Source organism: Mustela nigripes, chromosome 1, assembly GCF_022355385.1.
Source record: "Mustela nigripes isolate SB6536 chromosome 1, MUSNIG.SB6536, whole genome shotgun sequence".
Taxonomy (NCBI): Eukaryota; Metazoa; Chordata; class Mammalia; order Carnivora; family Mustelidae; genus Mustela; species Mustela nigripes.
In genome coordinates this window covers 206,451,408-206,476,319 of record NC_081557.1, presented here as the reverse complement: position 1 = coordinate 206,476,319, position 24,912 = coordinate 206,451,408, and the positions used below count along the sequence as shown (strand labels likewise).

Sequence of the window (24,912 nt, the reverse complement as noted above, 5' to 3'; positions counted from 1 at the left end):
TTAACAAATCCACCAACATAATGAAATAATTGAGAGATCAAGCAAACAACACATTAACAAGGTTACTGAAAATATTTTAAATGCTATTAACTTCTCTTTTCATTCATTTAGCAAATGGACAAAGATCTTAAGGAAGTGAGAGCAGAAACTCATATTGATAGCTGAAAGAAGAGCCTTGTCAACACTGAAAATAAAACCAGCGAAAGATTAGTTTATTCCAGAACAACAGAGAATTGCAACCCAAGACAAGCAACCACTAGCAAAACCATAGGTGTGGATGCCCTGAAAAGAGAGAGGAAAGGGGAAGTTAGGAGGGCTGTTGAAAACAGAAGGTCCATTGGCATAAACCAGGAGTTTGAAGTATAGCAGCTTTTTTTTTTTTTTAAGATTTTACTTACTAATTTGACAGAGGGAGAGATCACAAGTAGGCAGAGAGGCAAGCAGTGAAAGAGGGGGAAGCAGGCTCCCCACTAAGCAGAGAGCCCGATGTGGGGCTCGATCCCAGGACCCTGAGATCATGACCTGAGCCAAAGGCAAAGGCTCAAACCACTCAGCCATCCAGGTGCTCCAAGTACAGCAGCTCCTTATTGGCTGGACTATTGCTAGAGAAGTAGTAAGCCCATCATCCTCCTGCTAAGGATAGTCATGTAGTAGCTGAAATAGTATCTACCTGCAAGGTTCCTTATGCCTCTTCCTGTTGGATTTGCTCTTGACTGGAGGCCATAAAATCTCCCTCTGCAGAACCTCCTGATTTAGTTTTAGTGAGGTTTCCCCTTATTCATTTTCATGGAGCCAAATAATGCTCCACTCTCTGAATTACCAGTTTATTTTTCCATTCATCTATTAAAAAATCCCTTAAATCCTCCCCTGTTCGGGCAAGTATGAATAGAGGGGCGATACCCATCTATGCGAAAGTTTTTGTGTGGATGTCCGTTTTCAGGTCATTTGTAGAAATACCAAGGAGCACAACTGCTGGGCCATATAGGAAGAGTATGCTTAGTTTTGTAAGAAACTGCCAAACTGTCTTCCAAGGTGATGCTGTACCATTTTGCATTTGCACTAGCAAGGAACAAGTGTTGCTTCACTTCCTCACCAGCATTTAGTGGTGTCTGTCTTCTGCATTTGGGGCTTTTTAACAAGGGTGTAGTGGTATCTCATTGTTGTTTGAACCACTTATTTTATGCATACAAAAACACTTATGAGCTAGCTGCCTCTGATATACCAAGGAAGACCAAAAGTTGGATTTTTAATAGAGCAGCCGAAATATTAAAATCCTGAGAAATGTTTAAAATATAAGGACTTCACATGTGTGTATGTTTGCTATTTACAAAGCATTTTTATGACTATTTCCTTCTTAACTGTGCCATACTCAATAACTAGGATTTGGTTCCATTTAATGGACAGGAAAACAGAAGCCAAAGGCACTTGGGCAAGCTGGATTCCTCACGTTTTTGCTGTTTTGTGAATGGGTCAACAGGCTAGTAAATTAACTTCTTTTATTAAAATTGTAGCAAATGTTAAAGCAAGCTTACTGTGTGCCGGACTCTGCTCAGGGCTTCGGGGACACAGAGCTGAGTAAGACGACTCCGGGGGAACCCTCAACTAGGTAAAAGGTGTGAAGACTAGCCCGAAAAACCCTCTTCACCTCCTCTGAGTTTTGGGTCTGGTGGGGCCTCAGGATGAAGGTACCACACACGGCCTAGGACCCTGGAGTGGGGGGGTGGGGGAGTCTCCGTCCCTGGGGGAAATGACACCCAGACATTTTCGACTGTAATTCGAAAAAGGAAAACTAACCTTTCAGCCAGTTGAGACGGGTCTGGGTCTGGCTGCCTACTAAAGCCGAAGGGGCTATTGGAGATAGTCTGGAAATGCCACAGCCTTTCTATCTTTGCTTATTGTAGGAAGATCGTACTTATAACCTAAAAATGTGTAACTCAGTGCTCCAGAAACCCTCCAAGAGGAAGGTACACCCAGAAGGAATCACCCCAAAATCAGAGTGACAGAGGATCAAACCACACAGGTAAGAGGGAAAGGATGAAGAGCGTGCGCGTATACGTGCGCGCTCGCGGCCACGGGGCGTATTGCCCCGCCCCCCGCCCCGTTGACGGGCGCGCGGCCCGCGCCTCGTTCTACGAGAGGCGTGGCCGTAAAGAGGCAGGGCCGTGTCGTGAAAGGGGCCGCAACGCGCAGGGCGCTGGTTGACGGCTGGGACTCCATTTTGTTCGCGGCTTCTCTGCTCGTAAGTCGCTCGTTTCCGTGGCTTCTGTGAGGCGAAAAGTTTAAAAAGGGTAAAAGTTTTAAAGAATATTCTGGAAGTCTGTCGGTAAGCCTAGCGAGTCTCCATTTTCTCTCCGCAGCAGACGTCGGCAGCGCGGTTCGGAGAGGCGGCGAGAATGCGGCCCTTGGACATCGTCGAGCTGGCGGAGCCCGAGGAGGTGGAAGTGCTGGAGCCCGAGGAGGACTTCGAGCAGTTCCTCCTGCCCGTCATCAACGAGATGCGCGAGGACATCGCGGCCCTCACGCGGGAGCACGGCAGAGCCTACCTGCGGAACAGAAGCAAGCTGTGGGAGATGGACAATATGCTCATCCAGATCAAAACGCAGGTGGAGGCCTCGGAGGAGAGCGCCCTCAACCATCTGCAGAACCCCGGCGACGGCGTGGACGGCAGGGCGGCCAAGAGATGCGAGAAGGCCGAGGAGAAGGCCAAGGAGATCGCGAAGATGGCAGAGATGCTGGTGGAGCTGGTGCGGCGGATAGAGAGAAGCGAGTCGTCCTGAAGGAGCGCGGGCGGTGAGGCGGGGCGGCGGCGGGGCGGCTGGGGGGACTGGGGGCGGGGCGGGGAAGTGAACGCGAGCCCGGCTCGCACCCGGGTCGGCGGGGTGGGTCGCCAGGGTAGTTGGCAGAGAAGGTGGTGGGCGTGTGTCCGGTTGGGGCCCAGAGTAACGGTTTCTTGGAGGACGACAGTCGTGCGGGCTTGTTGGGAAACTAAGTCACGCGAGGGGCCACTGAGGAAGGGGGTGGAGAGGGAAGGCCGTTCCGGGACGATCTCAGAATTTGCTGGAAGACTGGAGTGGGGGAGGGGGCACCTCGCATGGTCGGGTTGGTGAGGGGCGTTGGTTGCTGTTTTTCTTCAGGATTTTAACCTCTTAACGATGATTTCCTCCCATCTGGGCTTCAGGTTTCCAGCCAGCGGATTCTGGTCAACTGATGGAGATTGGCTGACATCCTTGAGAAGCTGAAACCAGAGAGCCTTTTGTTTTCTCCTTTTTCCTCTGTCTACACTCTGTCCTCACTTACACTACGTTTCTGCTATGGTCTGTGGTGGATGACCTCAAAACAAGTTCCGACCGTTCAATGTTTTTGTTTGGGGAAGTAGTTTTCATTTGGAAGGTGCTCTCACACGAGAATTAGGGCCTAGATTGTAAGCTCTTGCGGCAGTCACGTTTGTTCCTGGGCTTTGGTTATTTCTAAATTTTGAGGTGCTTTGTGCTTTCTTGTGTGACTTGATAGCTCCCTGGAACTTTGAGTCTGTGTCACATGAGACTCAAGAGTTGGAGTTTTCCAGCTTTGGAGCTGCTGAAGGAGCTGCGTTACTTCTAGAATATTACTTCATGCAGCAGCTGCTGAAGAAGCTGAAGAAGAAGGGACCAGACGTCAACTGGCAATGTGAATGGAGCTGATCTGGCTAGGACTGATGAATCAGAAGGCAGTGGGACGATGGTAGTGTCTGTATTTTGGGACTTTGATTTCTGTGTGAGACCAAAGGAGAAGAGATGTATTTTGTTCAAAATTTAAATTTTATGTGGCACACTATCTGATGTAACCTATCTGGTCAGTTTGGACAACCCAACTCAGCTTTATTTGATGTGGAACCTAGAATAGGAGACAAGATCTTGGTTTTGTACACATTGATGTAATACTCTGATGCATTTCAGGGGATTCTGGGCATAAAATGGAAGAGATATTTGCAAAGGCTCTTGAGGGGCTGGGAAAGGAAAGGAGGACTGTCTGCATTGGACCCTAAACTGGACAGGGACTAGGTATTTTTGAAGTTCATAAATCGTCCTGCTCTAAGTTCATTTGAGTAGCAGACCTGACAAGTATTTGAGGTCAAAACCCTACCATGTGTATTAAAAAGAAAAAAGAAAAAAAAAGTTAATAAAAGTATTCATTTGCTTGAAAAAACAAAAGACCTAAAAAGTTATTGACTAAAATTTTATTTCTCTCAAAATGAAATCTTTCTCCTTGATTGTCATTGCCAAATGGAAGATGAATTTCTTACTGGTTTTGAGGCTTTCGGAAAGCCTCTGGTCGTGGGAAAGAATTATCTCTGCATGCTGCTATAGGAGCTGGTCAAGGGAAGTACAGACTTGGTTCTTAGCATAGGAGGGGACCTCCTAAAATCCCGTGGTCTGGGTCATTGCTTTTAGAGAGCCAAGCCAGAGTAGTACTTTCAGTCACCTAACCTAAAAAACTAGAACATTAGCCCTCACATAGGGAGTATTTTAATAAGTCATAATTATAACAGTGGTAGATCACACCACTCCCAGCACCTTCAGAAATTAAGGGCTTACTCCCCAGCTGCTGGAATTATTGCTGACAGATAGCCATCAGCTGGTCAGCCCTCTTGAGAAGACCCTCTGCTTAAGAGAGCTGCTTTTGCCAAGTTCATGCCCCCTTTCCTAGGTGGCCTGTATCCAGTGACGAACTGGCTGAGTCTAAAGGCTCTTTTCTTCTCACCACAAGTTGGGACAACTTTGAAGGGCAGCTGTGCGACTCCCTGGTGGGTCTCCTCAGGCTCTTGCTAGGACAACCTCACAGCCCCACTCCTCTGCCTAGTCTAATGGACCTCCCCTTTCACAGGGTCTAATCCCTAATAAACTTAACCTGCACTGTATTTTCATCTTCAAGTCGGCTTCCTGGGAAGCCCAGTTGGTAAGTGTAAAACAGTAGGAAACTCACAAGCTACATGTCCTATCTCTGGGAGAGTTAAGCATTTCAGAGCAAGGAACTGGTGAACTTAGAGGATGAGTATAGCTTCTGAGAACAAGAGAATGAGGTATGTGAGAAAATCCCAGAAGTTGCAAATTTTTCTCTAAGCATCTTAATGGTAAAAATTGGATAGGATGAAATTATGAACAAGGAAACAACAGCCACCAGAAAAGTTAAATTTGGTAATTTGCTAAAACTAGGAAATTAACATTGGTACAATACTACTAACCAGACTACAGACTTTATTCTTTCACCAGTCTCCCAGTAATGCCTGTTTTACTGTTTCAGGATACCACATTGCATTTGGTTTGTTGACTTTTAAAACGAGGAATGGCACAAAATTCAAAAGAAAAAAAAAAGGTGGCCCTTTCCTACACCAATCTTCCCCGTTGCCCTCTAAGAAAACAACCATTTACCAGTATCCTATACCCTTCCAAATATCCATATTTGAGTATATACATACATACTCTCCCAACCTTAGGATTTTTGGGGTTTCTTGTCTTTACAGTGATGGTAGCACACTGTATAACCTGTGAATGTCCTTTTTTTTTTCCCACCTAAAACTGTGGTTTGAAAATCTTACCCTATTTAAACATCAAGATCTGCATTCTTTTTTCCAGTGGCTACATGGCATTCACTGTTTGTTGTCCTATAAACCGTGAAGTAGTCAGATGATCCTTACAGGTTTGAGAATTTTCATTCTAAATTACTATCCAGTAACTCCTTACTTAGTTCCTCCTTCTTGTAAGAAACCACCAACTCCAATTTCCCCAGCTTCTGAAGTCTACCCTCAATCGAGCTCTAGCGTTTGGAGCAATCAAATCTTTCATTTTCTAAGCAAAGAATGTCCTAAGGAACCATTCTGAGAGGTAGTCTTCTGGGACTGTACAATCACGTCATTGAGTATGACCAGGGTTGCCAGAATTTTTTATTATATATCTATATGTCCTTTATAAGCCCCAGGTTCTCTGTCCCTTTCATGGCTGTCCTTCAGAGTTCCAGTTATGTACAGCTATGCAGAAAGGCCTGCTGGGGTTCTTGGCCAGATTCTCTCCATTGTACAGCCTGCCCGGAGCTGGAACCTATCTTTGCTCAGGTGCTTCAGGTGTAACGAGTGTCCTTTTTTTTTTTTTTTTTTAAGATTTTATTTATTTGACAGGGATCACAAGTAGTCAGAGAGGCATGCAGAGAGAGACAGAGAGGGAAGTAGGCTCCCTGTTGAGCAGAAAGCCCGATGCAGGGCTTGATCCCAGGACACTGGGATCGTGACCTGAGCTGAGGGAAGAGGCTTTAATTCACTGAGCCACCCAGGACCCAGGTGCCCCGTAACAAATGTCCTTTTATATCAACTGCTATTACAGAAGGAAGCATGGGGGCTGTGGGAGCATAGAGCTCTGGAAAGCCATCTATCTGAGAGGAGATAGACAAAGTAATTTGTAACAGTTCTGATGAGAAATGGAGGAAAAGTATGCAGAATGTGCACAATCTGCTGGTCTCATGCTTAATACGAATCAGGCTGGGAAGACCACAAAGTGCTCCTACAGAGGCTTCTGCAGCTAGTCAGCTGACATGACCCCAGGGAAGAAAGCAAGTGTAATTCTAGTGGACATGGCAGGACTGACAATAACCAAGGATACAATCAACACTTGCGGGGCAAGCATTAACAAAAATGATTCTGGAGCACCCGGCTGGCTCAGTCAGTAGAGCATGCAACTCTTGATTTGGGATCATGAGTTCAAGCCCCACTTTGGGTGTAGAGCTACTTAAAGTAGAAAGTAATTTTTTTTTTTAATTACTCCAAGTGAAGGGAGAACTCCACAGAGTTCTTAACCTTGCTGAAGATAAAACTTTAGTATCGTGGCTGCCATTAAACAGAGGGACTGGGAAACAGGAGATCTGACTCCCAATCATCCTGCTACTGCTCTCTGTGTGATCTTGGGCAGATATTGGCTTGTCTGAGGTTATTTCCAGCACAGGCATTCCATGTGACTTCTAGAACTAAAGCTCACCTGGCACAAAATGCTGTAGAAGCCATTAGTATATATTGCACTTCCTCACCCCCTCGTGGTTACGTAAGTGGGTGTGGTTGTGGGTGGAAGAGAGAGGGAGAATGAGAGAGACGAATTCTAGCCAGTGACTTGTGAAGGAAAGTAGCACGTGTCACATCCAAGCTGGAACCTCCAACAGGAGACCCTCCAGAGTCCTCTGCGGCTCAGGAGCCATTCAACATGCAAGATGGTGGTTGATCATCAGCCTATGTTCCTTTGATAAGTGTAGTTTCCTTGCCAACCTATGATGAATACATAGCACAAACAGGGAAGACCTTAGTTGCTTTAAGACCCTGAGATTTGCGGTGGGGAAGCGGGGGGGTACCTGGGTGGCTTAGTGGGTTAAAGCCTCTGCCTTTGGCTCAGGTGATGATCTCAGGGTCCTGGGATCAAGCCCCAAATCGGGCTCTCTGCTCAGCGGGGAGCCTGCTTCCCCCTCTCACTCTCTGCCTGCCTCTCTGCCTACTTGTGATCTCTGTCTGTCAAATAAATAAATAAAATCTTTAAAAAAAAAAAAAAAGACCCTGAGATTTGGGAATTGTTATGATGACGTGAGCCCCACTTAGGTGACTGATAATTTCATCCTTTCTTCCTCTCCTTGCATTTGATGAAAGGGTTGTCCGTCCTTCTCTCTAGGCCTAGAGCCTTGTTTGTCCTCACATCCCTCCCACTTGTTCAGGGCATTCTTCCTCAAGCAACAACCTTCTTTCTCACTCATTCGTAGCTGTTTACTTTCTTCTGCCCTCAAAAGACTCCAAGGTGAAAGAGCCCAAATTCAAGTCCCTGGTCCTGGACACTTCCTCCTTCCAGGCAGCAGACAAACATGGAATGGGTTAAGTTTCCACCATCTTTTTAAAATAAATGGAGATTTGTTACCTTGTTAACACTGTGGCCAAATAAATAAACCAACCCAGGGGTTACTTCACTGCTGCCCAAAATAGCTGAGGGCTTCCCCTAGTTCTATTTTCCTCTTTTCTGATCCCCATAGTGCTCTGTAGTTCCTTTCTCCTGTTTACATCCCCACTCCTTCTTCCTTCATTCACAAAATCCTCCATTCCATTATTCCCAAACTCACCAATATTGTTCTTTGCCTCTTAAAAGTATGTTTCTTTACTACCTGTGACAGCTTCAAATAGACTCCCCCAAGCCCTGGACTGTCCTGCAGTCTCATTGGTGATGGTCCCTCACAGCACGCAACTGATCAAGGGCTGCATTTTTGACAGGAAACAAGAAGTAAAAGGTCAGGATTTTGACAAGGACATTGTCATAGCAATGGATGGTGTACACTGAAAGGATGGATGGGGAAATAAGCAGGAGAGCTACATGAGAAAGCAGCTGTTAAAGTAAATTGCTCAGGTTAAAAAGAAAAGGTACGGGTGACTATAGCACAAATGTCACCTAGGAGGACAGGGACATGGTCAGAAAGGAGGAAGGCTGAGCAGGTATTGAGCAGGTTTGGGGCAATAACAAGCCCCAAGTCACCATTGGGAATAAGCAGCCAAGGGACATTGAGGAGCTCATCAAATGGGAGGAGGCTGGGGGCCTGGGGACCAGGTGTGGGATGGCCATGGAACTCATCCAAGATGATAACAGGACGTGGGGTGGAAAGGAAGGCCAGGAGCTGGGTGCCACAGTATACATGAATGAGGGAGCTCCAACGTGGGGAGGGGGACAGAGGATGATAACGGTGGGGAGGGAGATAAGGTAGTGAGATGAGCAGCACACACTCTAAAGGAGTGCCGCCTTAGAAAAGAGGGAGGATGATGAGGAGGTATAGCGATGACCAGAGGACAGTCTTGCTCCAACTCCTGACCAAAGCACAGGGAACATGGGGAAACCAGCTGCTTTCCCTTCATGGACCTGAGGGCCATGTGGCACAATTCTCTGGGGACAGTCCAGTAAGGGGCAAGGTTGGGGTGGAAGGCAGGGAGCCAGGCAATGGCTCACCAATTCCTCTAGGGCCAGGAGAGGGTTTTGGGGTAGAGAGCATTATGGGAAATTTGTCCTAAGAAAAGTGCCCCAGGCAGATTTCTACTTGGTTCATCAATGGGACAGACAGGGGTGATGAGTGTGGTAAATTAAGTCCTGAACATCGTCTGAGAGCAGATGGGTAGGGCCTTGGCATGACCACTATGGCAGAGCCAAAGAAGTGGCAGCTGGAGGTTGTCAACTATGCTTCCTACAGTCGCTTCTTTGAAGGAGATGTGAGAAGCCACCACCACTGGTCATTTGGGGTTGAAAATGGCAAGAGTTTCTGCATCCGAAACTGAAACTTGTAAGACGTGGCTCCAGATGGCGCCTTGCTGGCTCAGTCAGGGGAGCATATGACTCTTGATCTCAGGGTCCTGGGTTTAAGCCTCACATTGGGCATTGGGCAGAGAACTTATTTAAATATATATTTTTAAATTTTTATTTATTATGTGTGTGTGTGTGTATGTGTATAAAATTTTTTTTAAAAGAGATGGCTCCAGAAGAAGCCATCTTAGAGATGAGATGAGCTTCAGACTTCAAGATCTTTCTCAAGCATGTTGTAGAAAGGTTCTTCCCCAGATAGTAGGTGCCATCCAAGCAGAAAGACCAGATTGTAACAGTTACCTTTCTATCAAAGCCACTCATTCCCCATGGAACAAGCTGAGAGAGTCGGGGAAGGACAGAGCACAGAGACCAGTTAACAAAAAAACTTGTCTTGGTAAGATTTTTTGCTGTAAATACATGCACATTGGAACTGGCTGAAAGTAAACAGGAAACAGTCTAGGGTTTTGAGGAAATTATATTGGCAGAGAAATTCCAAGTAGGGTGTGCTAAATCCTGTGATTAATCAATGTCCAGAGGAACAGGTGAGCCCCGAACCTTCAGCAGCAGAAAGGGGGCTTCCTTGATGAAAGGTAAAAGCTGTGGTCCTACAGCTCCCTGTTTCGGGTGCTATACCATCACCCCTGCTGTGTTCTGCTTATTAGTAGTAAGTCCTGTCTGCCCTCCAGGGAAGGTAATCAAGTTCTGTCGCCAGTCTGACCCCCAAACTCAGGAAAATTCTAGTAGAAGCTTCTGCCTAGCCATCAGTCTTACCTTTTAGAAACAAACTAACAGACTGCTGGAACAGAAAAAGACATCTGAGTAAGACTCCTGTTCAGATGAATCAGAACGTGCCAGAAGTGCCCCACAGTTACACCAGCTTCGTTATAATGTTAATATCCCGCCTGAACAGTCATCCCAAGCCCTACTAGGGAGTCAAGGATCTGGAGATTATTCCTCATGATCTTCTTATTTGTACAAAGAAAGATGACCTTGTGAGGCAACTCCCCCAGAGTAGTCTCTGAGTCTATAACTTAACAAGGAACAGAACCATGAAGAGAGAAGCACAAAATTCATTGACATGTTTCTTTTTTTTTAAGATTTTTATTTATTCAGGGGCACCTGGGTGGCTCAGTGGGTTAAAGCCTCTGCCTTTGGCTCAGGTCATGATTCCAGGGTCCTGGGATCGAGCCCCACATCAGGCTCTCTGCTCTGTGGTGAGCCTGCTTCCCCCTCTCTCTCTGCCTGCCTCTCTGCCTACTTGTGATCTCTGTCAAATAAATAAATAAAACCTTTTAAAAAGTAAATAAAAAAAGATTTTTTTTTATTCATTTGAGAGAGAGAGAGAGAGCACGAGAAGGGGAGAGAGGCAGAGGAGAAAGCAGACTCTCCACGGAGCAGGGAGCCCGATGCAGGGCTTGATGTCAGGAACCTGGGATCACGACCCAAGCCAAAGGCAGACGCCCAACCATCTGAGCCACCCAGGCACACCAGAGAGAGGGTGATTGAGAATACCAACAGGCAGAGGGGCAGAGGGAAAGCGAGAAGCAGGCTCCCCACTGAGTAGGGAGCCCAGTGTGGAGCTTGATCCCAGCACCCTAGGATCATGACTTGAGCTGAAGGCAGATGCTAACCGACTGAGCCACCCAGGTGCCCTATGGACATGTCTCTTAAATGATCACAACTATTACCATTATATTCTAGTGATATTTTTAAAACATCATACATTTGAAAGAATCTAAAGCTAAATCATCAGTATTAGTAGTAGAGTTTAGCAAGCTTTCTAGAAACAAAATCAATACATGATAGTCAGCAGTGTTTCTATTCACCAGGAAGAGAAAATATATTTTCTAAGAGGTATCATTTAGTACATCCATAGATGAGTGGATAAAGAAGAATATGAATATATAGTGTGTGTATATATATATATGTAATATATATAGAATATATAGTATATATATTCAATGGAATATTACTCGACCATAAAAAAGGAATGAAATCTTGCCATTTGCAACAACATGGGTGGACCCAGAGGGTATAATGTTAAACGAAATAAGTCAATCAGAGAAGGACAAATACCATGTGATTTCTCTCATATGTGGAAGTTAAGAAACAACATATGAGCAAAGAAAAAAAGGAGATAAACAAAAAAAACAACCTCTTAACTATTGACAACAAACTGGTGGTTGCCAGAGGGGAGGGGAATGGGGTGGTGGGATGGATAAATTACATGAAGGGGATTGAGAGCACACTTACCATGATGAGCACTGAGCAACGCACAGAATTGTTGAATCACTATATCGTACACCTGAAATTAATATAGCACTGTATGTTATTCAGGGTTGCCTGCCTGGCTCAGTTGTTAAGTGTCTGCCTTCAGCTCAGGTCATGATCCCAGGGTCCTGGGATCGAGCCCCACATTGGGCTCTCTACTTGGCAGGAAGCCCGTTTCTCCCTCTCTCACATGCCCTGTTGTATTCCCTCTCTCACTGTGTCTCTCTCTGTCAAATAAATAAAATCTTTTTTTAAAAAGTAACACTGTATGTTATTCACACTGGGATTTTAAAAATAAATAACAATTAAACCTAACTACCTCTCAAAAATAATAATAAAATAAAAGGTGTCATTTATAATAGGACAAAACTATTTTTTAATGCTGTGTTATTTTCCTAGGGATGCTGTAATTGCCACAGACCAAGGGGCTTAAAGCAATAGAAATTCATTTTCTCACAGTTGAAGAGGGTAGAAATCAGAAATCAAGGTATTGGCAGGGCCATGCTCCCCCTTAAATGTCTAGGAGAGAATCTTTCCTTGGCTCTTTCAGCTTCTGGTGACTGTTGGCAATCTTTGGTGCTCCTTCTATCAGTTCAATCCCTGCCCTCTTGTCACATGGCCACCTTCCCTGTGCCTCTGTGTTTTCACATGGGCTTCACATAAGGATACCTATCCTTGGAGTTACGGCTCACCTTCATCCAGTATGGTCTCATATTAACTAATTACATCTATAAAAGACTCTATTTTCTTTATCTTCTTTTTTTTAAAAAAAAGAAGTTACTTATTTATTTATTTATTTATTTATTTATTTGGGAGAGACAGAGAGAGAGAAAGAGCATAAGCAGGAAGGAGGGGCAGAGTAAGACTCCCCACTCAGCAGGGTTCCTGACTCTGGGCTTGATCCCAGGACCCTGAGATCATGACCTGAGCTGAAGGCAGACACTTAACCAACTAAGTCACCAAGGCATGCCATAAAGGCCCTATTTTCAATAAGATCACATTCTGAGGGGCAAAGTCCACATGAATTTGAAGGAGACATAATTCAACCCAGTACAAATGGTAACTGGGACAATTTTAACAAAACATATGGAAAATATTTCTGTATAAAACTACAAAATTAGGGGGGCATCTGGGTGGCTCAGTGTGTTAAAGCCTCTGCCTTCTGCTCGGGTCATGATCTCAGGGTCCTGGGATCAAGCCCCAAATCGGGCTCTCTGCTCAGCGGGGAGCCTGCTTCCTCCTCTCTCTCTCTGCCTGCCTCTCTGCCTACTTGTGATCTCTGTCTGTAAAATAAATAAAATCTTAAAAAAAAAAACTACAAAATTAGGGTCACTTGGGTGGCTCAGTGGGTTAAAGCCTCTGCCTCCAGCTCAGGTCATGATTCCAGGGTCCTGGGATCAAGCCCTGCATCGGGCTCTCTGCTCAGCGGGGAGCCTGCTTCCTCCTCTTTCTCTGCCTGCTTCTCTGCCTACTTGTGATCTCCATCTGTCAAACAAATAAATAAAATCTTTAAAAGAAAACCTACAAAATTATATTGAAATACATTACAGAGCAACTAAATAGACTGACAAAATCGGCATTCTAATCCTTTCCTAATTGGCCCACTGAGTCAATCCAATTCCAAAGAAATCTCATCAGGTGGGTCTGCTTGTTTTGGTAAAATTTTAAAAACTAACTGAAAGTCAGAACAAGCAGAAAAGGGGCGCCCTGGTGGCTCAAAGGGTTGAACCCCTAGAATTGGGCCCTCTTCAGGCTCTTTGCTCGGCGGGGAGCCTGCTTCCCATCCCCCTCTCTCTGCCTGACTCTGCTTTCTTGTGATCTCTCTGTGTGTCACATAAATAAATAAGATCTTTAAAAAAAAAAAAAAAGGTAGAAAAGCCAGGACATTCCTGAAGAAGGAGAAGGGGCTGGGAGGCTTGTCATACTTAACCAGATATCAATATTTACCATAAATCTAATTTAGTAATCAAGTAAATGCAATAAAAGCCCAGAGATGGAGACAAATGGAACAGAATACAGACATAAGCAAACAGAGAAACTTGACAGCTGACAGATGTTACATTGCAGACCAGAGGGAATGGATAAAATATTCAGTAAGCAGGGCTGGGATAACTAAGTACACACATGGGGAGGACTGCAATGAGATACCTGCCTCAAACTTCACTTCTAGATGGATTGCTCACAAGTATGAAAAAACACTAAGTCTTTTAGAAAAGAACATAAAGGAACATTTTTATGACCTTAGGGTAGCTAAGAATTTCTTAAAATAAAACCGGGGGTAGGGACATAAAAGGAAACTTTGATATTTTGCCTTCACCAAAACTAAAATATTAGGGGCACCTGGGTGGCTCAGTGGGTTAAAGGCTCTGCCTTTGACTCAGGTCATGGTCTCAGGGTCCTGGGATTGAGCCCCGCATTGGGCTCTCTGCTCAGTGGGGAGCCTGCTTCCTTTCTTCTCTCTCTGCCTGCCTCTCTGCCTACTTGTGATCTGCCTGTCAAATAAATAAATAAAAATCTTTAAAAAAAAAAAAAAACTTGGGGTGCCTCGGTGGCTCAGTGGGTTAAAGCCTCTGCCTTCGGCTCAGGTCATGATCCCAGGGTCCTGGGATTGAGCCCCGCATTGGGCTCTCTGCTCAGTGGGGAGCCTGCTTTCCTTCCTCTCTCTCTGCCTACCTTTCTGCCTACCTATGATCTCTGTCTGTCAAATAACTAAATAAAATCTTTAAAAAATAATAATAAAAATAAAAAAACTTGCAAACTGTTTAAAAAAATACTAAAATATTAATTTGTACAAGAATGTTTGGAGCATCATTATTCATAATAGCCAAAGGGTAGAGACAACCCAAATGGCCATTAATGGATGAATGGATAAACAAATTGTGGTATATTCATGAAACAGTATTCAGCCATAACAAGGAATGAAGTACTGATACATGCCTGGATAAAAGCTTGAAAATATTATGCAAAGTGAAAAAAGCCATACACAAAAGGCCACGTACCATAAGATTCCTTTCTTTAAAAAAAATTTTTAGGGGCGCCTGAGCCGCTCAGTCAGTGGGCATCTGCCTTCAGGTGGGGTCAAGGTCCCGGTGTGCTCCAGTTCCTCAGGCTCCCTGCTCAGCAGGGGCCCTTCTTCTCCCTCTTCCTCTGCCACTCCCTCTGCTTGTGCTCATGCTCTCTTGCTCTCTCTCTGTGTCAAATAAATAAAAAAATCTTTAGAAAAAAGTTTTTTAAAATAAAATAATTTTTAAGATTTTTTTTAAATAATTTCTACACCCAACATGGGATTCAAACTCGCAACCCTGAGGTCAAGAGTTGCATGGTCTACTACGGCACCTGAGTGGCTCATTCAGTTGAACATCCGACTCTTGATTTTGGCTCAGGTTGTGATCTTGGAACTGTGAGATGGAGCCCCAGGTTGGGCTCTAGGCTCTGTGCAGAGTCTGCTTGGGATTTTCTCTCCCTCTGCCCCTTCCCTCACTTGTGTGTGCCTGAGATTGCACAAACACACAAGCTCTCTCTCTAAAATAAATAAATAAAATCTTTAAAAAGAGAGAGAGAGAGAGATGCATGCTCTACTGACTGAGCCAGCCAGGTGTCCCTCTATGATCCCTTTTATAGGATGTTATAGACTGAATTGTGTCCCCCAAATTCATACATGGAAGTCCTAACCCCCAAGATGACTGCATTTGGAACAGGGCCTTTGTCTCAGTCTGCTGTAGCTATCGCAACAAAATGCCATAGACTGGGTAGCTTATAAGCAACAGAATCTATTTCTCACAGTTCACGGATTTGAAATAATCTAAAGATAAATCATCAGCATTAGTGGTAGAGTTTAGCAGTTTTCTAGAAACAAAATTGGCTGGAAGTCCAAGATCAAGGCATAAGCATGGCTGAACTCTGGTGAGGGCTCTCTTCCTGGTTCCTAGCAGGTGATTTCTCTCTGAGTTCTCACAGGGCACAAGGTGAAGGCAGGTGTGTCAGGAAGCTCTATGGGGTCTCTTTTATAAAAACATTGATCCCATTCAGAAGGGTCTACCCCATGGCCTAAGCTCCTCCAAAGGCCCACCTCCTAACACCAACACACTGGGCATTAAGATTTCAACATAAGAATTTGACAAGAGGAGGATGCCACAACATTTAGATCATAGTAACCTTAAAGAAGTAATAATTATATAATAATAATAAAATTAAAAGAGGTCATATGGATGGAATTCTAATTCAATATAACTGGGGACCTCAAAGAAGAGGAAGAGACACCAGGGTTGCTCATGAGCAGAGAAAAGATCTCTTTTTGGGAGCCACTGTGCCTACTACCTCTCCCTAGAGGTCTTGGCACCCAACCCCACTATGTCCAGGTGGGGACACCAATGCCCAGAGAGCCATCTGCAGGCTGCTACCTGATTGGCCCCGAGTCTCCCAGCCAGCATGTTATGAAGCTAGGATCCAAATCCCAGATCCAATCCCAGCACTTTGCCCTCAACCACCAGATACACGGTCTAGTAACACCACCACCACTTGCTCCTGCCTCGTGCTTATATCAGTTCTACAAGGGGCCTTCACGCCTGTTTTCCCCGCTAATCGTTTCAAAAGCCCTGACAGGTATTCAGAAGTGGGACTACTGGCTCCATTCGATGCCCCGGTAAACCCAGTCCCAAATCTGCGGCACTTGCACAGGAAGGACTCCCGAGCTTTCTTTTTCGTCTGTCTGGGGCCACAGGCCTAGAACATAAAGTTATCCAATTATCTCCCCCAAATAGCACGGTAAGGCAAAGAAACTAAAGCCCTGGGGGATGGCAGGCTGGGGCAGAAATGTGGGGGCAAAGCGAGGGGAGAAACTGATGCAGCCCTGGGTTTCCTAATGTGGAGAGATCACTTCTACAAGTCTGGGTTCAAAGCCACCCCCTGAGAATCCACCCCAGGGCCTTGACAGAGAGGAGCCAAGACCTGGGACAAGCGTTCACACCCGCTCGCGCGCCACACCAAATACCGGGCGCGAGCGCCCTGTGCCCCCCACTCGGGCCTCCCACAGGGACGTGGCCGTAAAGGGGCTCGGGGCTGTCGCGAAAGGGGCTGCAAAGCAACAGGGCGCCGCTGCACGGCTGGGAGGCCATCTTGGATGGGACTTGAGCTCCGTTAAGGGGAGAAGTTTTGGAAAGTTTTATTAAAAGTACACAAAACTCCTGCGCCCGTTGCTCGTCAGGGAGGCGCTCCCGCCGAGCTCGGTCCCGCGCCCAGGGCTCGCGGACGGCCGGACGCGGAAGCGCTGCAGGACCCCCCAACCTCTTCAAGCCCCGCGCACGCCGCCGTGGCCGCGCGCCGGGACGCCGCCGCCCTCGAGCGCGAGCACGTGCGCGCGCACCCGGCCGGAAGCTGCGGGAGGTCGCGAGCCTGCGGAGCGAGTTGCTGAGCGAGGTGCGGGTCTCCGCGAGGTGCGGGTCTCCGCGGAGCTCCACCGGCCGGCGCGGGCGTGGGGAGGGGGGGGTGGTCCTCAGGGGGCGGGAGCGCACAGAGTCGCGCTCTTTGGTTGGTGACGAGAGGAGAAGGGATTTGGTTTTCTAGTGGTAGAAAAGCAAGAGGTGTAGAGCTGCCACTGGTTAGGGGGTTGAACCGAAGAAAACCCTAGGCTATCAAGCAGAATACGGGGGAGCAGAGCAGAATTTTTAAGTGTGAAACAGAAGGCCATTATTGACCATTTCTAAATTTTGCCAGCAGTTTGGAGCGTTTCACTTGACCCTTTCTGCCGTAGGTAGCGTTCTGCATGCACAGTTGACCTTTATACCCCAGGACTACGGATTCCCACAGGTGTGAAAGATAAAGCTGGACACTCCTGAAACTGTAAGGTTGGATCTTATTGAGTTACAACTATTGTAATAGGGCAGAGAATCCAGCGTGAACTGAACTGAACTCCCCCGAAACGAGGGGCAGCAGACTAAAAGCTTGGGAGTGCTAGGGAGAAGGCACTGAAGGGTTAAAAGTGGGGTTTGGTCCAGTTGACTCAAGTATCCGGATTTGCTCATTGAAGTATATCCAGAGTAGCAAACGTCTGTCTTTGTGACAGGGGTGCGGGTGCAAGTTGGACCAGGCACCAACCCAAGTAAGACCCTGTCCTCCTTCACAGACCAAGAGTGAGAGGCCACAGAGATGGCCTTCAGGTCCTTGAGAAGACAGTGTTGGGTAGTAGAAGACTTAGATTTCAGAGGGCAAAGAGAAGATTTATAAGTGCAAGCTTTCTAAAGTAGCTGCTCTAACAGGGGTCTCAGGTGCTTCTCTGCCTATCACTAGGTTTTGGTTAGAACAAACAGTAAATTTTCCCAGCAACTTTGAGCTTTACCCCTTCTGGCTCTTTAATGGGGCTGGGGGAACTAGTGGGGGCTGGGATTTTTCTAGGGACACAGCCTTAAGATGCTGGAAGCTGGGGCACCTGAGTGGCTTAGTCATTGCGCATCTGCCTTTGGCTCAGGTCTCAGTCCCAGTGTCCTGGCATCGAGCCCCACATCGGGCTTCCTGCTCAGCTGGGAGTCTACTTCGCCCTCTCCAGCTCCCCAATGCTTGTGTTCCCTCTCTCACTCTCTCTGTCATAAATAAATAATAAAAATTTTAAAAAGATGCTGAAAGCCATGCTAGAGTTTGGTCAGGTCTCTGAGCGCCAGGGTTTGGACACAGTAGGTATGGACCAGAGTTCTATAATTCTCATGGGTAACACCTTAAAAATAAATTTCTCCCAGTTGTCCAATAGGTTCACTATCACTCTCGTTGACTGGTCGGCTGACACCCTGGAAAAGCTGAAACCTGAGAGCCTCTTATTTTCACCTTGTTGTTTCTCTGGACACATTCTTTCTCCATATACCACTAAATCTGCAATGTACTTTATGTGGTGACCACTGTAGGGATAACAGATTGACAAATGTATTCTGTTCTGGAAGGAATTTTTACTTGGAAAAGACTCTCAAGGCAATTTGAGACTATAAATTGATGAGGTGATCATATTTTTTATTCTTGGAATTTCTCAGTGTTTTTAAATTTGGCTGTTACTGTGCATTTTACTGTCTCCCATGTGACCTAATCAGTGCTGGAAACTCTGGGCCAAGCAATACACTGTCAGTTGTCCAAGAGTGGAGTTGCTGAAGGATCCCGCCTGCTTCATTGGAAGATGCCACTAGAAGAGGGCAGTTTGGAACTCGTCATTTCTCTGGGAGACAAAGAAGCTTCCCTCTGAAGTTAAATCACATTATTTGGCACATATACTGTGAACTCTTGGGAGAGTTTGGACAACCTGGTGAGATCTGATTTGACTTGAAACCTGGAACATGGTTGTGTTCTTTATTTCATTTGTGGTTTGATTTAAGAGTCAGCATTACTGACCACTGTCCCCAGTGTGTTTCCACCACTCTGAGGCCTAGAAGTAGGGGAATCTGCCCGATGGTCTGGGGAAAGAACCATGGACCTAAAGTGAACAGGTACATCATCATCATGAGTCATCAGTTGTCTGGTTACACTCATTTGAATAGCACAACCCACAGGGATTCAAGGTTAAATTAACACGACATGTAAGGGGGCACCTGGGTGGCTCAATGGGTTAGGCCTCTGCCTCAGAGCCCTGGGATCGAGCCCCGCATCAGGCTCTCTGCTCAGCGGGGAGCCTGCTTCCCCCCTCTCTCTCTCTGCCTGCCTCTGCCTACTTGTGATCTCTCTGTCAAATAAAAAAATAAATAAACCTTAAAAAAAAACAACAACATGACATGTAGGGCCATCTCGGTGCCTCAGTCGGTTGTCTGCCTTGAGCTCAGGTCATGATCTCAGGGTCCTGGGATCAAGTCCTGCAACAGGCTCCCTGCTCAGAGGGGAGCCTGCTTCTCCCTCTGCCTGCCACTCCCCTGCTTGTGCTCCCTCTCCCTCCTTCCCTCCCTCCCTTTCTGTCTGTGATGAATAGAAAGAAAGGACACACAAATATGTCACAAGGTAATATGTTCTGTGAATAAAAAAATTACACAGTGCAGGTAGGTGTGTGAAGTCCAGGACAGTGGGGACAGAACTGAATCTCAGGTCCACAGCTAAGTGACTGTGACCTTTTGCAGGTCTCTTCCGGTGTCATCACATCATCTATAAGATGTATTCCGATAGTACCTGCCTCATAGACTCTTGAGCGAGTTACATGACCTAAGTGTGTAAACCACTCACAACAGAGAACAAATACATAATAATAACTGTACCTGATTCTGAAACCCCCAAGTACGAGCTGTTACTGCAAATGAAGTGTGGAAAAAAAAGGGACTCACCCATGACTTTGAGGTTTTCAGCCTTGAGAGCATGACCATAAATGTTGTGGCATTAGGAAGCATTGCGGGGGTGCAGACATGTGGAAGACTATCAGACAGAGGTGTCTTGAACCGAGCTCTTAGAGGAGGGTGAGACTCTCCCAAGGCAGAGGAAAGAGGAAGTGCTTCTCTGGGCATAGGGGACAGCATGAGAAAAGGCCAGGGGTTCAGAACCAGTATGGTAAGTTTCTGCCATGGGGACTGGTGTGGTAGATTGGCTCATAAACCATGAACTGCAGAGACTTGTTCTTTGTAGTGGCTAATTCTGTGTGTCCCATTCCCCAGAATTTTTATTTTACTCTCCTTTGTCCCTAAAATTGTTTGATGTAAAAGTTACATGAGCATAAGAATGGGAGGCTTTTAGGCAGGAAAGTAGTATATTTCCTGTGTAGCCTTTGAGGTAGCAGCTTGCTGTGGCTGCTTCTACTAAACCAGGGATCAGCAAGCTTTCTGTTAAAGGCCAGGTGATGTAGGCCTTAGGATTTTAGGCCCTGTGGTCTCTGTCCTAACTACTCAATTCTGCACTATAGCTCTAAAACAACCCTAGAGATTCCTAAACAAATAGGCCTGGCTGTGTTTTCAGTAAAACTGTTAAGAATGACTAGATATGGGCTAGACTGGGCCATGGGGTGGGTGTCAGTCTGAGTTATGAAAGACCACAGATTCCATCTTGGACATGGTCTCTTTGTATTATCCTGGGTGGAGCTAGCGCCATGTTGTGAGGCCCATATTGCAGGGGAGTGAGGCCAGGCGACAACAAGGAGTCATCTTAGAAGCAGTCACCCACCCTCTCCTGTGGGCCAGGAGAGATCAAAGGAGCCCAGCCAACACCTTGACAACAACCTCATGAGAGCTCTCAACCAGATTTCCAGGAGCTCTAACATGACAAATGCTTGTGGTTTCAAGCTTCTACATGCTGTGCAGATTTGTTATGCAGCAAGTGATCACTAGGAAAAGTTTGATAGTCCTCTAGGGCTTCCCACAGGTTGGGATAGAGGACCAAGCTTTGTACCTCTTCATGAATCACTCACTGAATGCAGGTGCCCCTGGAGAAGTATCATGACATCGAGGGAGGCAGCGTCTTCTACTGAGGCAGCATCTGAAGATGAGAACCAGGGACGCCTGGGTGGCTCAGTGGCTAAGCAGCTGCCTTCGGCTCAGGTCATGATCCCAGTGTCCTGGGATCAAGTCCCACATCGGGCTCCTTGCTCCACGGGGAGCCTGCTTCTCCCTCTGACTCTGCCTTCCACTCTGTCTGCCTGTGCTCACTTTCGCTCGCTCTCTCTCTGACAAATAAATAAATAAAATCTTTTAAAAAAAAAATGAAGATGAGAACCAGTGTGGGCTGTCTCCAGGAAACTCTTACAGTAGCTGGGATCATAAGATCTCCATTCCCGAAGGGGGATCCGAGCCATGAGTCCCACCCCTCCCAACTTCACTGGGCTCTAGACTGCCCTGGTCAAGCTCACCAAGGTTTGCAGATGCCTCCAGTGCAAAGACTAACTTGGATGTTTGCATTCCCTGAGTCATCTGCTATTTCTTTTCCATTTGACCTCTAACAAGTCCACTTTGTTTTCCAGCTCAACAGTGCATTTAAACTGATCTTTATTTTAAAGATTTATTTGGGGGCCAGTACCTGAGTGGTTCAGTTCATTGGGCATCCAACTCTTGATTTCGGCTCAGGCCATGATCTTAGGATCATGGGATCGTTCCCTACATCAGACTTTGCACTGGGTGTGGAGCCTGCTTAGGATTCTCTCTCTCCCTCTCTCTCTGTACCTCCAATCCACCCCTCAAAAAAATAAAATTATTTGGGGGCACCTGGGTGGCTCAGTCAGTTAAGTGTCTGACCCTTGGTTTCAGCTCAGGTCATGATCTCAGGGTTGTGCGATCAAGCCCGGCATCAGGCTCCCCATTCAGCATGGAGTCTGCTTGAGATTCTCCCTCTCTCTACCCTCCCTCTAGTGGTCTGTCTCTCTCTACAATAAAAAAAAAAATCTTTTAAAAATAGTAAAATAGCTTATTTAGTATTATAAAATTTTTTCAGGGGGAGGGTGTTTTAGGAAACCAAGTCAGTGAGTCCCACTAAAATGTAAACTTCGTGGGTGTGGGAACTTTGTTTTGTTTTGTTTGCTGCTTTATCTCCAGAGATTAGAGTATTTGTTGAGTAAATAACCTGTTTTACTGCCCAGAGAGGAAGAGCAAACCTTTTGAAACAGGCCCTAAAAGGTCTAAGGTCCTATGATTTATTATAAGCCTACATCCCATTGGTAGAAAAAGGACACTCTTGGCTCTTTCATGGCCCCTTTCCATTCCTTGGGCCCCGGGAATCCATCAAAACTGGTGAGGGAGGCAGTAGTAAATAGAACAGACCAGAGCAGGAGGGAATGTCTTGCCCTTAAGCTCCTTCCAGGGGGTGAGATGGACGACAAGCAAGTACATCTACACTATGTTGTCAGGTTGTACTGGCTACTCTGATGAGAAGTCAAGCGAGGTCAGAGGTTTGAGATGCTTTAGGTCGGAGAAGGGGCAGAACTGAATGATGTGAGGACCAAGCCAAACAGACACTTGAAAGGAGACATGTGATTTGTACTTTGGGGGTCCTGCAGACTTCGGGGTGGAGAGAGTTCCTGGGCGAGCGGGATATCAGGAGGATTTTGTGGGGAGAGAACCCACCGAGTCCCTAAGAAACCCAACACCAGCTCCCAGCAGATATGAGGGTCACAGGGAGGAAGAGCTGGGAGAGGGTACTGTTGGACTGCCTGCGGGCAGCAGGGAAAGGGATCCATCACTGGTTCTTCTAGCCTGGTGGTGGTACAGGTCCCTGAGAAGGGGAGATGCACGAAGGAGAGCTGCTTCCTGCCCTTGACCCACCAAAGCCTTCCACAGCCAACCAAACCTGTGTGCTCTGGCCTCTGCCCTGTCTGATCGCCTCCTGCCTTTGCTGGAGCTTTCTACAGTCACACCGGCCTTGTGTTGCTTGTTGAGGGCTTCAGTCCTTGCTCAAGAGACTCCAATGCAACCAAGAGGTGCAACCAAGTCCAGCGTGAAGGGGGTAAGAAGTGGAAATGGTGCATACGTATAACTCCTGAAAAATGGGGATGGACAGGCACAGGTTCAAGGGAGGGTCTTCTTTTCCTAAGCTGGGTGACATGAGGCCGTGGCCTATGCTAGGGAGGCCCCGCATCCAGGGCATGGTGCTCTCAGGCCATGGGAAGCATGGCCAGCCCCGAGTCCTTCCCTGGACTCACTGCTCCAAAGCCTCCCTCCATCCTTCATGGAACCGAGGGGTTTTGTGGCCTCTGGTAACAGATCAGTAGCATGGGATTCCCCCAAAATTCCTACCTCCTGAGGTTTCTCAAGCCAGTGAGCAGGAAGGTACAGCACCAGCATCCCGCTACTGTATCCTTTCCCTGGGGAGCACAGGCTGTCTGCAGCCCAAATCCCCCCCAGCTCCCCTCCTCACCTTCCCTCCTCAGCCAGAGTCCTGAGCCCCTGTGCCAGGCCACCTCCACACCAGCTGAGGGGCGCCTGCTGCGGCCTTTCTTAGGATGCAGTGGCCCCCACTCCATACTCTTGGTTCTGCCACCCTCTAGGCTCCCTGTGTCTTCTTGTCAGCCCTTCGTGGGATGCCCCCTTCCCTTCTCCTGGATCAATCTCGCTTTTCTGTGAGATTCGTGATGGAATGATACAGGTTTATGCACCACTGTTCTTAAGAATCCCTTCCCCAGTATTTCCTGGGACAATGACCCAAAACACAGATAAGGACAGACTCCCAGCTTTCTGGTTGCATTAGCCATTTGCCATTTTCCTGCTTTCTGCTCCCACAGCAGGTTCAGTGAGCTTTTGCAGGGCGGGCTCTCCCATCCAGAGAGCCTTCCTCACAGTGCAGAATTCCCAGGCACTTGGTTTAGCTCCAGGCCTGACAGGCACTGCTCAGTTACTCCTGTAGGTTAACCAGTGGGTGGGAAAGTGCAGCCCATCTCCAGAGCAACAACCCTGCTGTCTGTGGACCCCCCAGAGGTCCTGAGGCTCTGGTGCACCTTGTCTTCACCGAGTCTGTCCTAGGTGGGCACGAGGATTCCGTTCTGTTGGTCACTCCTGCTTGTGGCCCCCTTGATTCCTTGATCCTTCTGCACCAGCACCACTCTCCTTGAACCCTAGGAAAAGTGAGCTCCTTCACAATGTCTTAACAAAGTCACCCTCCTCCACCCAAAGTGGGGGACAATGGGAGGCCAAGGGGATAAGAAAATCTCTTCTGTAACAAAACTTTTTAATATAGTGAATAAACATGAAGAGAAAAAGGGAGCCTCGGTAAGACCTGTAGAACAGAGGTGCCATCACTTCAGATTAGCTTTTTTAATAAAGATTTATTTCTTTAGAGATAGAGTGTGGGAGGGGAGGGGCAGAGGGAGAGGGAGAATCTCCAGCAGACTCCATGCTGAGTGCGGAGCCTGACTGGGGGGAGGGGGGGGGGTCGATCTCACCACCCTGAGATCGTGACCTGAGCTGAAACCAAGAGTTAGATACTTAACTGACTGAGCCATCCAGACGCCGCTCCCCCACTTTTAAAAATAATAATAATCCAGATTTGCTTGAAAAGAAGTCATGGGCATCTAAAAGACTCCCACATGGAGGCATTTATGTCCCAAGGCTATGGAAAGAAGTGGCTTCCCCAATTACACTGTGCTTCTGTTTGAGGTCACACACCATAATGTATGACTTTTGAGTTACATTGGTGGCAGGTCACCAGCAAAATAGGCAGAGGAAAACCAAGGCCTAATTGCCTGGGGTTCTTCAGGTTCAGCTTTCGTTGTCAGAGATTCTGTCAGAATTTTGGCTCCCATGATCTGTACATGTGGTGTTACTTCCACAAACATGTTATGTTGCAAGGCAAAAAGGACTTTGCAGATGTAATTATCCACATGGGTCCAATGTAAAATCCAGTGGACCTTTTTTTTAAAAAAAATATATTTTATTTATTTATT

At 46.7% G+C, this 24,912-nt stretch overlaps 1 protein-coding gene and 1 long non-coding RNA gene across 4 annotated transcripts; both read left to right on the top strand.

Annotated features, from left to right (window-relative positions):
- Positions 1-2,133: 2,133 nt before the first annotated feature.
- MRFAP1 (Morf4 family associated protein 1) lies at positions 2,134-4,200 on the top strand. Of its 2 annotated transcripts, none has more exons than XM_059395738.1 (3): positions 2,134-2,239; positions 2,358-2,790; positions 3,179-4,200. In XM_059395738.1, exon 2 carries the CDS (start codon positions 2,394-2,396, stop codon positions 2,775-2,777), a length of 384 nt encoding a protein of 127 aa, XP_059251721.1. In that variant the 5' UTR covers positions 2,134-2,239; positions 2,358-2,393; the 3' UTR covers positions 2,778-2,790; positions 3,179-4,200. The 2 variants fall into 2 exon arrangements, with proteins under 2 accessions (XP_059251721.1, XP_059251730.1); XM_059395747.1 differs by having other exon boundaries at positions 2,152-2,239; positions 2,361-2,790.
- A 12,723-nt stretch (positions 4,201-16,923) lies between these two features.
- LOC132015067 (uncharacterized) lies at positions 16,924-18,932 on the top strand. 2 transcript variants are annotated; one of them, XR_009403538.1, is made up of 3 exons: positions 16,924-17,021; positions 17,356-17,444; positions 18,335-18,932. It is a non-coding gene; the product is annotated as an uncharacterized LOC132015067 (long non-coding RNA). The 2 variants fall into 2 exon arrangements; XR_009403539.1 differs by having other exon boundaries at positions 17,356-17,449.
- Positions 18,933-24,912: the final 5,980 nt, after the last annotated feature.

What these genes read in the sequence shown, in the direction of transcription:
- MRFAP1 (XM_059395738.1), top strand. Translation starts at nt 2,394, where the DNA reads ATGCGGCCCTTGGACATCGTCGAGCTGGCGGAGCCCGAGGAGGTGGAA.